Source organism: Brassica rapa, chromosome A09 (genome assembly GCF_000309985.2).
Source record: "Brassica rapa cultivar Chiifu-401-42 chromosome A09, CAAS_Brap_v3.01, whole genome shotgun sequence".
Lineage (NCBI taxonomy): Eukaryota > Viridiplantae > Streptophyta > Magnoliopsida > Brassicales > Brassicaceae > Brassica > Brassica rapa.
In genome coordinates this window covers 11,647,248-11,661,817 of record NC_024803.2, presented here as the reverse complement: position 1 = coordinate 11,661,817, position 14,570 = coordinate 11,647,248, and the positions used below count along the sequence as shown (strand labels likewise).

Below are 14,570 nucleotides of genomic sequence, written 5' to 3'. Positions count from 1 at the left end.
CCTTTTATTATGAGAATCTTGTGTTTTGGTCCTCTATAATGAAAAATTACATTGTGTTCAATGATAGCTAAAGTAAAACATTTTCTGTATTGAAGTATGAGGTAAAAACCAAGAAAAGGAAGTGAACAGAAGAAACATACATACAAAATAGTTATAGCACATATATCTACAAGCCTATAGCATCAAGAAGCTCTGAATGCTTAGAAACCGTGACAAGCGAATTCGCCACAATGGCACCACTAGCAGCCACGGCAGGGACACCGATCCCAGGAAAGGTCGAGTCACCACAACACATAAGCTGCGGAATGGGAGTAGAATGGCCAGGAAACGTACCTTTCCCTGCCTCTATAGCAGGCCCATATGTTCCTCTATTCCTCCTCAAAAACCTCTGATGCGTCAATGGCGTTCCCACCAAACTCACCTCGCACTTCTCCCTCTTAAACCCTGGCCCTAACGCTCGCTCCACGGCTTTCCACATCACCTAATCACCAAAAGATGATTAACATTGAAGTTGATTTTGCTTTTGCTTTTCAAGTTTGCTACACTATATTTTACACCGTTTTTGTTCATTTTAAGAGCATCTCTATTATTTCATCTTTTTCTTTCAAAATGGTGTTAACTCTATAATCTATTCTATTAAAACTTAAAAGGGAAGCAGTTTTGATAAATCTACTTATAAAGGTTGTTTGGACCCTTTCCTTTTATTATGTTTTGGTCTAACCCTATTTATTATAACAAACTTTATCAACTGAGAGGACATCAGCGTTTATTATAACAGCATGTGAGTTTATTTATCGGACCTATAAAGAATATTTTTAGAATATGCCATCGTATGGTCCTGGACAAATCTTTATATTTAACTAAATGAGACTATTATCTTACCGAAAAACGCCATCGTATATCTTATATAAGCAATAATATAGCTTTATAATAACTATAGATTAAATCCCTTTTATATATTTGCTTTTATATTTTTATATTTTGATAGTTAATATATATATATATATATATATAGTTGTGTGAAATAATCTTTCCAATACCAACATATATATTTACACTTCATAATTCCTACACTATTAAACAAACAAACATCATTTTTAAAAACATTTCAACCAAATTTCAAAAACGCAGATGCTTGATCACATCAATATAAATCATGATGACTCTAATCTTAAAAAATTTATATGAACACAAAATAAAAATCAATTTAAACTTTTATTTTTACCGGAAAAAAACCCGCGCTTTCTAAGCGCGGGTGAAAATCTAGTTTGGGTTAAAAATAGAGTCTAGTTAGAACATATCTTATTCTAACTTCATTTTGGAGTGAAAAATAGAATGAGGTCGAAGATGCTCTAAAATGACGGTTGGCATGGTTTCGGTTTAAAGAAATGCACTCAAGTTTAAAAGAACAAAAATGAATGTGTTACCTCGGACCGTTGTGATTTGAGATCCTTATACTCAGCACTTTTCCTGTCAAGACCTTCCCAGAGACTAAAAGGTTCGGTTCCAGGCATGTAAGCGTGCAGAACATGTTTGCCCGGTGGTGCAAGGTTGGGGCTAAGAACGCTAGGGACTGATATAAGAACCACATTCTGGTCAGCATCCACACCACGGTCCCAATCATTCACAACAATATGATGAATCTCAAGGTCATCTGCTATTCCTTGTTCCTGTTCCATTAACAAAAAAAAAAAAAAAAACTCAAAAACAAGAAAATTACTAAACACACTAAGATGAAATGTTTCTTACCTTTGCATCGAATCCCAAGTGAAGATGCATGAATGATTCACATTGAGGCGTTGTGTTCACACCTGTAACGTATGAATCTGGGAGAGCTCCTGGTGGTAAAAGCTTTAACGTGTCCCACATCGATGCGTTGCTTACTACAGCCTTTCTAGCTCGAACAAACTGTGATCATTTTACATAATAAAATGAGTAAAATGATGAAAGAAAAATTGAATTAGTTACGTAAAATTCATGAAACTCTTCATTACTTGACCGTTCCTTAGCTTGACTCCAACGGCTTTACCATTCTCAATGACAATGTTCTCAACATGGCTTTTGAGAGACAAACGTCCACCAAACTTCTCCAAGCCACGGACAAGCGCTTCAACCACTGCGCCGCTACCATCAATAGGATACTCCAGTGTGCAGCCTGGTTTGTACCACTCCGCAAACATGTAGATCTGCACACAGTAGAAATAATTAGAACCTTATCTTGTCCACCAAAGAAAAATTGACATTCTTGTTACCATTTCTGCTGAAAGAATGCCATCAGATTTGACTCCGGCTAGAAGGAAAGCGAGAAGATCAATCCAGTTTCGTATAAAAGGGTCTTTCAACTCCAAGGAATCAACGATCTCCAAGAATGGACGGAGAAGCTTTGTGGCTCCTAAGGCCCCTTGAGGACCCATTTTGATGAAAGATTTCAAGAGGGAAGGAGCATACCTAGCAAGAAACAAACAAACATATTAAGAAAACACTACTAGTGACTCTATTGTGATATACCACCTAGTACTACCTAGCAGCAGCTGTGGAGAGAACACCAAGATCACCGCGAATAGACAATGGTGGTAATGCCATAGCAGCAGAAGACAGAGGGAGTATTGCTCCCTGCAGGTTTCATATCAATGTGATTATTAGCAGATGAAAGTAAATGTCAAATTCATATTTGACAAATAAGCACCCACAAGAAGCTTCTCCCACTCTTGGACTGCGTTAGGTCCTGCATATTTCTCTAGATCCTGAAGTAAGAATAACAACAACATCAGAGATACAGTATCATATCATCTCATCTAAACATTTGTTTACCTTGAAGAAATCAGTAGGGCCTATGCGTGACAAGAAATCTCCTTCTGGTAAGTAAACCATCCAAGAATCATATTTGGCGCATGGAAGTGATTCACCTAAAGCATCTAGAACCTGAAACCAACGCACAATGAATAAGAACAAACTCCAAAGACATAACAACAAACAAACAAAATGAAAAGAGAAACATGTTTTTACTTGAGCAAGTGGGTTTGCTTGAGGGCCTCGTGATTGTAAGCCAGAGAACAGAGACGGACCTGAGTCGAATTTGTAACCTTTGATCTCAAAGGAGTGAGCAGCGCCACCGGGAAGGTCATGACTCTCGAGGACGAGCACATCTTGATTGTATCTAGCTAACAATGCACCACAACATAAACCTCCTATGCCACTTCCAATTACCACAACATCTGCTTCAGGCTCCCCTATAAAAAACACACACACAACCATACAGTAAAATAGTTAAAATACTATATTTATCACTTCTACCTTCAAAAGCGAATATAAAGCATATAGCGAATAACAAAAAAAAGTAAAAATACAAAACAGATTAACTCGGTAAGAAATAGAAAGACATAAACTTGCTAACTGTTCAATAAGACAACTAGTTCAGGTTTTGCTTTTTTTACTCGCATACAATAACGGGAACACATAAGCCACTTGTCATTGTTCCAGTTCATTTGTGTTTCAAATTCACCTTTATTTTTGTGAAATAAACAGAAGAAAATAACGAAAAAGAGAGAGAGAGAGAGAGAGAGAGAGAGAGAGAGAGAGAGAGAGAGATATATATATAGAGAGAGAGAGAGAGTAAACCAGGGAAAGATTTCTTGATGGGAAGATTGCCATTGGAAGAGGTTGAAGAAGAAGAAGACGCCCGTATGAAGCGAGATCTGACAGTTGGGCGTCTAAAGTTAGAGAGAAACGGTAGCTGAAGGGTCCAACCGCAGAAGCTAGAGGCCATAGGAGGAGACAGAGAGAGGATCATGAGTCAGTCTCTCTGTGTGTGGATTTGGCGGGCTCATTCTTCTTTCCTTTGTGATGTAGAGAAAGATTATCAACAGAGGCCTTAAACAAGCCACGTACAAGCACCAGCTTTTTTTCTCCCTTATACAGTAGTGGCAAATAACACCATGGGCTAAATTAGGATAGGCCCATAGACTAGCTCAAAAGTCCATAACTGAAATAAATACAAAGCAACAGCAACTTTGTATTCAACCTTTTAAATCGTAAATCATACAACTGCATGGTTTTATTTTTGAAAAAGGTTTGTACTTTGTAGCTTTTGTTCGATAAACTTAAAAATAATCATTTCAAAGCTGGATATTTTAAGAGAAAAAGACCAAAATAGCAATAAATCAAGTTTTTGTTCCCAAACTAGCACTCAACGCCAAAAGTCGCAAAAATAGCACTCAAGGGATGGGGTTTAGGGTTTAGAATTTAGGGTTTATGGTTTAGAGTTTAGGTTTTAGGGTTTAGAGTTGAGAAGTAAGGTTTTGGGGATAAGATTTCAAATTTTGAAAAATAAAAAAATTTAAATTTTTCAAAAGATAAAATGCTATTTTTGTCATTTTAGTTTTTGAGTGCTATTTTTGTGATATAAACTTAAAAATGTGCTATTTTGGAGATTTGCCCATATTTTAATGTGAACTATAATTTATGAATAATATTATTTAATGTATAATGATAGTCTTTATCATATTTTTATTTAAACCAAACAGAAAACTAAAAACAATATTTTTATTTTAATTTTATATTCAATTTAGATCAGTTTGTGTTTTTATTTTTAAATTATAAAAAAATATTTCCATTGTTTTATTTATTAATAGGTGGAAAACTTGTTTTACAGTTTTGGCAGTAAAATAAGAATTTACAATTTAATGGGAAAATTCATTTTTGCAATTTTTTGGCTGAAAATTTTATTTTTATGGTTTTGGGGAGAAAACTTGAATTTATAGTATTAATGGGAAAATATGTTTTTGCATTTTAGGCTAAAAATATGATTTTACAGTTTTGGCTGGAAAACATTAATTTTCGAGAAAACTTACCTTTGCAATTTTAGAAGTAACATTCGTTTTGTGGTTTTGGCGTAAAAATTTAAATTGATGGTTTTGGCGAAAAAAATATTTTGTAATTTTGGTAGAAAAACTCGTTACTAAACAAATGTTGCGAAAGCAGTTTGATCCCTTGAACAATCAATACACCAACCACCATGAACAACCAATTTGAAGCTCTTAATGCACCTCAAATCGATTTACACTCATTTTTTTCCAATTCTTATGAACTAAAAACAATATCTCTTTCACTTTCTCTCCATATTCATCCAAAAAAACCCAAGATTTTGATTCTAAATTTTTTATGGTTCATAGAGCCGTTGAAGCTTACGATTCTTGGTGAGTCACTTTTGTTTGAGATTCTGGGTGCTTGGATAAGACTTTTTTGTGCTAAACAAGTTATTTCACTGGTTGAAACTATGAAATTAGTTTTTTTTCCAGATCTGTTCGTCCAGACGACTTCCGGGTAAGTCGAAGTCGTCTTGACAAACATATCTGAAAAAAAAAACTAATTTCATAGTTTCAACCAGTGAGATAACTTGTTTAGGACAAAAAGGTCTTATCCAAGACGACTTACCCGGAAGTCGTCTGGTCAATGCATAAGTTAGTTTTGCAATTGACTTTTAAATGTGTTTTTCTAGATGACTTACATGGAAGTCGTCCATCTTTGTTTGTTAAAAAAAATTCAAGACGACTTAAGATAAACGGGTTAGTTTTGCATTTGACCGGATTGTGTCAGAAATTTGACATAGATGCAGCGATTTGTTCTGGAGTGCCGAAATCGTCCATTGTGGTGGTATTCGGCTTTTGTTGACGGTTTTCTCTTTCTAACCTTGCAAGTTCCTGATTTATAAGCGAAATCAATTCCCTTTGTATATTGCTCCGAGTATGTCTACTGGTCATGCACCTGGGTCATTAACTGCAAAAAGGATTAAACAAGTTAGAAGTTTTAGACTAAATAAATAACCGAAAAATAAAGGTAAAAAGCTGGTCTCCGTCGCAACGGCGCCAAAACTTGATACACTAAAATTAGATCTTTGTTTACTGTCAAGTTAACAGTGTAGTTGTAATATCTTTAGATTCAATTCCAGAGGACCAGTTTACACTTTATCTTTATGGGATCAGAATTAAGCTAAAACGAAGTGAGATTTTTAAAGAAGTAAATAGCGTAAAGAACAAGTAACAAGATGAGGTTGTTTTGAATTGATTTAAAGGCGCTAGTCTAGGATTTCTTCTTCAGGTATGCAAATCGCATGCCAAACAATTATTCAAGTCCAATTTATAAAAAGTCCAAACTCGGATCACTCAGGTCGAATCAACCCACTCGCGTGGTATTGATTCCTTTTCAAATCGGTCTTGATGCCTAAACTCTCGTTTGGATCAAGATGCGATATTAAGCTTTAGAGATCAAGTCTGATATGTTCACAGTACACCCTAATATCTACTCTAGCTGACTAGGGATGCAAAGCTCATTCAAATCATATCAAGTTATCAATTAACGGTTAGCTATATTGATTAACCCTAATTCATGTACTAAGTGATCCGTTTAATGCAAGCAATAAGAACAGATGTGAATGTAGACAATCTTAAGATGACGTATTTATGCTTCAGCTTACAAATCTAAAACCCTAGAACCCTAAACTAACTCGGTGACTACTCAATCATAACACAAGAACAGAAAAACATGATTTCTGAATAATACTGCATATAATAGATAATAGAAATCAGAGGGTTCAGGATAATCTTCTCTAGGAGATAGATGAAGTTGTCTCCCTTACAAGTAGCAAATCGTCGAAACACAAGCTCTCTTAGGTCTTTCTTGCGTGAAAACTAAGGTTGGTTTCTAAAGTAAATAAAAGAAGACTATATATAGGGCACATACGGCTTTGAGGGAAAAATAGGAAAACTATGACAAATCCCGAAATATTTGGAAACTTCCTTTTAAATTTCTGCTGTTGGAGCAGGCACTCAGGCTGCTTCACTCGACTGTTCTGCGCAAAAGACTCCAAATCACACTCTTTCCTTCGGTTTTTCCTCTAGCTGGTCTATCTCTCATCCAATGCAACTCTAGACCTGTAATGACCCACAAGAATTAAAATGACTCGATAAAACTTTGAAAACTATTAGTAAGACATACATATAATGTGCCAAAAACATAATATATCACTATTATTAGTAGATATAGTATTCTAATAAAAATATAATAAAAACTGTAAAAATATTGTATACACACTATATAAGAAAATTACTAGATATTGACCCGCGCTTAAGAAGTGCGGGTTTGAGGTTTTTAATCTTTAATAAATTTTAAATCTAGTATAATTTTTTTTTGTTTCACACTATAACTATTGATTTTTAATGTTTTTATTATTCATTATTTTTTATAGTGTGAGATTTGTTTGAAATAGATTTAAAGATGATATGTATGTTTTTAGTAGTAAAGATATTCATTATTAAAAAAATATTTTAATGATTGAACTGTATTAACCAATGTTTTGAAAATCTGATCGGACCGTATGATCGAACCAGTCGGATCCTGACTCGCTCTTCTAACTGGTTCTGAGTTGTGCTAAAAACCGAATTTGAGTTAAATCGGACCTTGTTTAATATTAAAACCCAGTTTTCACAAATTCAAATTAAAAAATAAAAAAAATTACAAATTTTAATAAGATTTCATCAAAATTTAATATTGTTTTCTACTACATATATAAATAAATTAGTTTTGATTTTGAATTTTTCATTTATTTTTCATATCAGTTTTATAATATAACATTGATATAAACTTATATCAAAATTAATTTATAGTTATACTTACATATATATAGTTACTTAATTTAAAATTAAATTAAAATTAAGCGGTTAAACCGATTAAACCGGTCCGACCATTGACCCAGGTGCAATGTTGAATCAGTGTCTTGTTCGGTTTTCAAAACATTGTCATTAACACACAAGCTATCAATTTTAAATTAAAAATGAATTTTCCTCGCATATATTTATATCATAGTTACAACTATCAATTTACATTATTATAAAACCAATTATTTTTAGTATTGATATAGTTTTCAATTTCAGATATTAAATTTGTGATAACATTTCATAAAAAGAGTCAAGAAATACATGAATAACATATCACTTAAAAAGTGCAATGAATATTGTTAAGTTTGTAATACAAAGGTATGCATCATATGTTCGATAATCTATATGTAGGGTCCAAAAATATGTACATTAATATTAATCCGTTTGTTATGACTATTTCCTTAAGTTATTTTCTGTATTAAGAAAATAATAATAAAATCTTTACGTAAAATATCGTTGTTAGTTACAATATCTCTTTTTGTACATTTATGAGTTGATGTATAGAGTATTACTTTAGCTTAAAAATAAGCTGAATTATGTGGTGTTAGTCTAACTAATAGGTCCAAACAACTTTGTATAAGTAGATTTTTTTAAAATGCTTCCTTTTTAATAGTATAGATTGTGCCCCGGACATGTGGCCACGGCCTAATCTGGGATGATAGCTTTTGAACTTGGGATATTTTGCGCAATATTAAACCGCCTTATTACTTGATTAAGTTTGTGTGGTTGGATCCACTTTAACATCTACACGTGAAAAAAATGAGTTTTTTTATCCGACGCCATGTGGACCTAATCCTTGATATGCTTGCCGACGATAACATTATTCATTCAATTTGCCAACCACAACATTTTTACTTGTACATGTTATATATAGCAAACCAACTGAACTAAAATTTATGTATCTGAACTCATAAATCCTTTTGTATGTAAAAATTGAGGAAAGGTTTAGTAGATTGGATACTTTCCATTTTAGGAGGCGTATAGAATATATATATATATATAAAGGGTAGGTTAGTCATTCATCTAAACCTACAATAGAAACCTACATACAATAGAGGTGTGATCTATCATTCTTTGGGATAAGATAGATCTTTGTTGCTTGAATTCAATTAATTAGAGATATTATAATGGACTAAGTTACTCAATGGTAAGATATGCATCGGAACTAGCAATGATTTGGCTATGAAATTTGAATTATTCAAAACGTACTTGATATATAACAAGACAAAAATAGTATTAAAAGAGTTGGTGGTCCGATGCCTTGGTGGACAATTATACTTGACAAGTTTGCCAACGATTAAATTCTGCATTCAATTTGCCAACCACAATATTTTTACTTATACATGTTATATATAGCAAACCAACTGAACTAAATTTTCTGTATCTAAACTCATAAATCCTTTTGTATGTAAAAATGGCTATGATAGGCTTATTTGGAGTCTTCGTAGCATTCATATTCTTCCTTGCATTCCAATGTTTCTTTCTTTGCAAGAAATCTCTCAATGTGCTTTTGCTGAAGAACTGGCCTTTCCTCGGGATGCTTCCCGGAATGCTCTTCAATATCCCCCGAGTTCTTGACTGGTTTTCTGAGGTGTATGAGGCCAACGATATGACTTTCACTTTCAAAGGGCCTTGGTTTAGTGGAACAGACATGTTGTTCACGGTTGATCCGAGGAATATCAATCACATGCTCAGCTCAAACTTTCCGAATTACCCTAGAGGACCTGAATTCAAGAAGATCTTTGACATCCTGGGAGATGGAATCGTAGCCGCGGATAAGGAGTTATGGGAGGATCTGAGGAAGTCGGGTCACGCCTTATTCCACCATCAGAACTTCCTGAAGCTCTCTGTAAGCAGCACTACAAGTAAGTTAAAGGATGATCTTGTTCCATTTCTTGATAAAGCTGCTGAGGAAAACATTGTCATAGACTTACAAGATGTGTTCCAGAGATTCATGTTTGATACTGCCTCCATTTTGATGACTGGTTATGATCAAATGTCTCTATCCTCTGAAATTCCCGGATATGAGTTTGGTGAAGCTGCGGACTTCGCTGAAGAAGCTATCTTCTATAGACATTTCAAACCGGTGATCTTGTGGAGGCTTCAAAACTTGATTGGTGTTGGAATTGAGAGGAAGATGAGAACTGCTTCGGAGTTTTTCAACAGTATGTTTGCAAAGATCATATCAACAAGAAGAAAAGAAGAGAAAAGTGGCGGGAAAAAAGAGCAAACTATCAACGCAGTAACATACTATTTGAATGCAGATACAGCCAAATATAAGCTGTTGAAACCTAGTAACGATAAGTTTATAAGAGACGTTTTTTTTAGTCTATTGGTAGCAGGAAGGGACACCTCAAGCTCAGCTCTCACTTGGTTCTTCTGGCTTCTTTCTAAGCATCCTCAAGTTATGACCAAGATCCGACAAGAGATCAACGCAAAGTTTGATCCGACAGATCTAGAGAAGCTTGTGTATCTACACGCTGCGTTGTCGGAATCAATGAGACTCTACCCACCACTTCCCTTCAACCACAAGTCTCCTTTAAAGTTAGATGTGCTTCCAAGCGGACACAAAGTTAAAGCAGAATCAAAGATTGTGATCTGTATCTACGCATTGGGAAGAATGAGATCTGTATGGGGAGAAGACGCATCAGAATTTAAACCGGAGAGATGGATTTCAGAGAATGGAGGGCTCAAACATGAACCTTCATCAAATTAGTTCTTGGTCTTTAGTGCAGGTCCAAGAACTTGCTTGGGTAAACAGTTAGCTCTCTTGCAGATGAAGATGGTAGCTGTGGAGATCATACAAAACTATGATTTCAAGGTCGTTGACAGTCAGAAAATCGAACCAGTCCCTTCCGTCATTCTCCGAATCAAACATGGTCTTAAGGTTACAGTCAATAAGAAAATATGATTCTAATCTTTGCCTGGTAACTATTAGTAACTTCCCTTGTCGATAATAAATGCGTTACTACTTGTATTATTTTCCAATTAATCGATGCAGCGTGTTAATATCTATCAAAATCTAGTATGTCACACTCACGAATATCACTAGTAGCTTAGCTATATATAGTCACGAACTTTTTTTGATTAAGGCCAACTCTTGTGGCTATATAATGCCTAAGACCATCTCCAATGGAGTATCTAAGAGGTCTATGTCATGGTTCTATCTCATTATATGCTGAAAATTAAATAAAAAAGAGTAAAAATAAATAGATATAGTTCTAAAAATAGAACTTTTGGAACCATATCTAAGTTGCTACGTGTCAATATCTCAGTCGTTAGTGTTTTTAAAAAAAAAACCCCACAAGGCCACAAAGCTTCCTCATTCCAATCCTTCGCTTCGTTTCAATTCAGAACCCTAATTGATGAATTACCGAGGATGGCGCCACAAATTGTAATCTTTTTAAAGTTCCATATTCTAGCAGATATATTGATTTTCATTATGTACCACCAATTTTTATTGTAAACACGTCAACATTTGTCTATATATTTCACATTGTAAAACACAAAGTTTATTAGAAAACTGAGAATTCTCTCTATATCATCTTCTTTATGTATTCTTTACTAAGAATTCTCTCTATATCATCGTCTTCTTCAATTCTTTACTAAAGAAAATGGCATCTTCTTCCCGTGATATTTTCGAAGAAACGGTTGAAGAAACGTTCGAATCAACATTGTATGAAAGTATACGGAACAAACTTTCAATGAAGAATTCGAAAATCTTTCCGCTAATCGTCAACGAGCAACCAAGTCAAAGAAAAAACGCACTTATATTGACAGAGAACGTGAAGACGGACACAGCGATTATTTTTGTGAAAATGCAACATATCCTAAAGATTTTTTTTTTCTTTTGAGTATTGTAGTAGATGATATCTACATAAACGAATCTTTTATTACAGATAAATGCACTTGTTGTAAGAAAGCATTTTTGAATAAATTTAATAATATAGAAAAATATGCATAATTTGTTTTGTGGAAGTATTTTTGTAAAGATAAATGCATTTTGGTACCGTAAATAACTAAACCCTTTTGTAAAATCTTTAAACATACATTATTATATAGGGTTATTAAATAACTAAACCCGAAACCCAATTTTCTTATTATATACCGTAAATGCGATGTTTCAGATTTGTCTATGAAGTTTGATTTATTCCAAACCGACTTGATATATATATATATATATATATATATATATATATATATATATATATATATATATATATATATATATATCATTATATACACGTGACTAGGAATTTTAAATGTAAGATCGTCCAACCCAACTACAGATGTGAAGGTAGATTGCGATCTGCGGGCTGTATCCAAGTAGCCCACTAGCGAGGCGCGTCTTCATATATATATATATATATATATACAAACTGCAACGGTGGGCTAATCCGCACGGACAAAAATAAAATTAAATCCGCTGCGGATTAGGCTATTTAAATGTGGGTTATCGCGTTTAATTATTTTAAAACTAAAAGTTTTGATGGAATATAAACATTATGAATACTTTCAGATGCATATGTTTTCTTAAAATACAAATGAAGAAAAAATAGAAAATAAAACAAGCATGAATAATACATATAAAAAATCGCATTTCATATTGTACAACGTAAATTATATTTTATTTCTTTGAGCAACTTTAGAATCCAATATTACAACAAACACAAAGAAGTGAACTTTGTAATCAAATATCTAAACACTTTAACTTTTGCTTACTTTGTATCAACTGATATATTCTTATGGATGATCTTTGGTTTTTGTATCTCAGTTCTATATATTAATGAATTGGTTATTCTTAATTTTGTTAATTTCTAAATTAATAGTCACGAACTTTTTTTGGTTAAGGCCAAACTCTTGTGGCTATATAATGCCTAAGGCTACTAAAAGTAACGGACTTTTTGGTAACTTATATAATCATATGGTTTGTCATGCATCATATTTCATAAATGAGTTTTTTTTTTCATAACTGAGTTAGTCATTACTCATTACCACCTATTTACCACTTTATTTCCACTTACGCCATTTCACATCCATTAATAGAAATCTTAGTTATAGGCTTATAGCTACGAAATATTCAAGAAAAATCGTGATTCGTTTACAAAAACTAAGAAAAATTCATGAAAAAGTCACAAAATGCAGAGATTATTCATATTGTCACAAATATTTCGCGATAAAATGGTCACGCAATAAATTATGACTGAAAGTGGTTAATGTCTTCTTCTCTTATTCCATATTCTCTTCTCATATTTTTCTTCTTCTTTTCTTTTTATCTTTGTTCTTTTTTTGAGAAATTCCACTGTATAGCTAAAAAATTATCTTTCTGCTCAGTTTCTTTAGATCTATTATTTCAGTTATGTTTCTTTTCTTTTTGTTAAAGCCGTTCTCTCAAATAGTCTTTTTAAGTTTGTCACAAAATAACATTTAAAGAGAAAAATGACCAAATAATCTTTTTTTTTAATTCTGAACATTTTAGTATTTATTTTTAATTTTTCAAAATTTGATTCCATATCCTCAAAACTACACCCCTTAATTCTAAACCCTAAGTCTAGATTAGTTAATCCTAGAGTATAACTTTATTTTTATCCTTTTTCAAAATCAGGATTTAGAGTTAAAAGTGTTGATAATATATCCTATCAAAGTAACCTTTCTTTTTTTACAACCATGGATTATCTGGCGGTCCGAGACCTAAGACCATCTCCAATGGGGTTCTTTCCATTGAGGTTTTTTTTTTTTGATCAACTGAGGTTCTTAATATATGTATTATGTATATATATATATGTATGTATATATTATATAAGTGTAAATAATTGTGGGATCCACAATTATTGTGGAACCCCATAAAAAAGTTCTTAAGGATTCTTAAAACTCTATTTTAAGAACTTTTATCTATGGAATTCTACAAAAATTATGAACCCCACAATTACTTATATCTATATATACTATACTAAAAGGGAGATATACTCCACTCTAAAGCTGTCAACGTCAGATGAAAAAATCAGCCACTAATATTACAACAATCATCCATGTCATTTTGATTAATCTTGATTTGGGCTTCGTGTTTGGTTTGGGCTTTTTCTCTTACTTTTGCTTAATTTTTTTGGCTTCTCTTGGCTTCAACGAAAAACGAAATCGTCTTTCTTCTTCGACGCAAGTCACGCGACTGTGATGACCTTTCGCGATTCTTCTTTCGAACTGAAACGGTATTATTAATGGCTGTGTGATTACTCGAATTGATTCACCTATCCACGATTCATCTTCAATGTTTGGCTTAGATGTGAAAGGCGGTGTGTAAACAGTATAAATAGATGTGAGTTGTGACTTGTGAGATCCCTCTCCTTCAACTCATCTTCTCTTCAATCATCAATCTATTTTTTTTTAAAAGCTTGAGTTCAGATGATTCTGGTTTCGTTTTATTGATTTAGAAAGTTTTAGTTTATATGATTTTGTGTTCCTTTATTGATTTTATTTAAGGTTTATGATGTAAGATGATGCAAAGTAACTCGATATTTACTTTATGCTGTTAGAACTGATTAATCGATTTAATATTTATTGTAATTTGTTTCATCTACTCGAGGCCTCTCGCAGGCAACACTCATCTAAGGATCAATCACCTTTTACCGTTGTAACTCCTTCCGACATATCTTGAAAGAAGGCCCAGTTTATGAGTTAAATGGTTTGATTCCGAGAAGCAATCCTACCTTCAAGTTTGCTGACGCAGCCGTTTCTATTAAATTCACGGACCATACAGCTTTCGTGGAGGTCACAGACACAACTAAGCTGATCCTGAATCCCGAGGGAGAGCTTCAGGTTCCGCAATACGAGTAGCTCATGTCACTTGCCAATACCAGCACT

At 33.5% G+C, this 14,570-nt stretch overlaps 2 protein-coding genes across 3 annotated transcripts; one reads left to right on the top strand and one right to left on the bottom strand.

The window, feature by feature from the left end:
• Positions 1-36: 36 nt before the first annotated feature.
• On the bottom strand, positions 37-3,881 carry LOC103838658 (prolycopene isomerase 1, chloroplastic). 2 transcript variants are annotated; one of them, XM_009115105.3, is made up of 10 exons: positions 3,619-3,881; positions 3,007-3,230; positions 2,812-2,922; positions 2,691-2,744; positions 2,522-2,613; positions 2,253-2,448; positions 1,995-2,186; positions 1,750-1,908; positions 1,428-1,670; positions 37-481 (listed from the first exon to the last, which is right to left on the bottom strand). In XM_009115105.3, exons 1-10 carry the CDS (start codon positions 3,788-3,790, stop codon positions 167-169), a joined length of 1,758 nt encoding a protein of 585 aa, XP_009113353.1. In that variant the 5' UTR covers positions 3,791-3,881; the 3' UTR covers positions 37-166. The 2 variants fall into 2 exon arrangements, with proteins under 2 accessions (XP_009113353.1, XP_018510440.1); XM_018654924.2 differs by having other exon boundaries at positions 3,066-3,230.
• A 673-nt stretch (positions 3,882-4,554) lies between these two features.
• On the top strand, positions 4,555-10,803 carry LOC117127887 (alkane hydroxylase MAH1-like). Its single transcript, XM_033278749.1, has one exon. It carries the CDS (start codon positions 9,127-9,129, stop codon positions 10,426-10,428), a length of 1,302 nt encoding a protein of 433 aa, XP_033134640.1. The 5' UTR covers positions 4,555-9,126; the 3' UTR covers positions 10,429-10,803.
• Positions 10,804-14,570: the final 3,767 nt, after the last annotated feature.

Coding starts and splice junctions, on each gene's coding strand:
- LOC103838658 (XM_009115105.3), bottom strand. CDS start 3,790: ATGATCCTCTCTCTGTCTCCTCCTATGGCCTCTAGCTTCTGCGGTTGG. Junction 1,909..1,994: donor TCAAGCTAAGGAACGGTCAA/GTAATGAAGAGT, acceptor AAATGATCACAG/TTTGTTCGAGCTAGAAAGGC. Junction 1,671..1,749: donor ACTTGGGATTCGATGCAAAG/GTAAGAAACATT, acceptor TTAATGGAACAG/GAACAAGGAATAGCAGATGA.
- LOC117127887 (XM_033278749.1), top strand. CDS start 9,127: ATGGCTATGATAGGCTTATTTGGAGTCTTCGTAGCATTCATATTCTTC.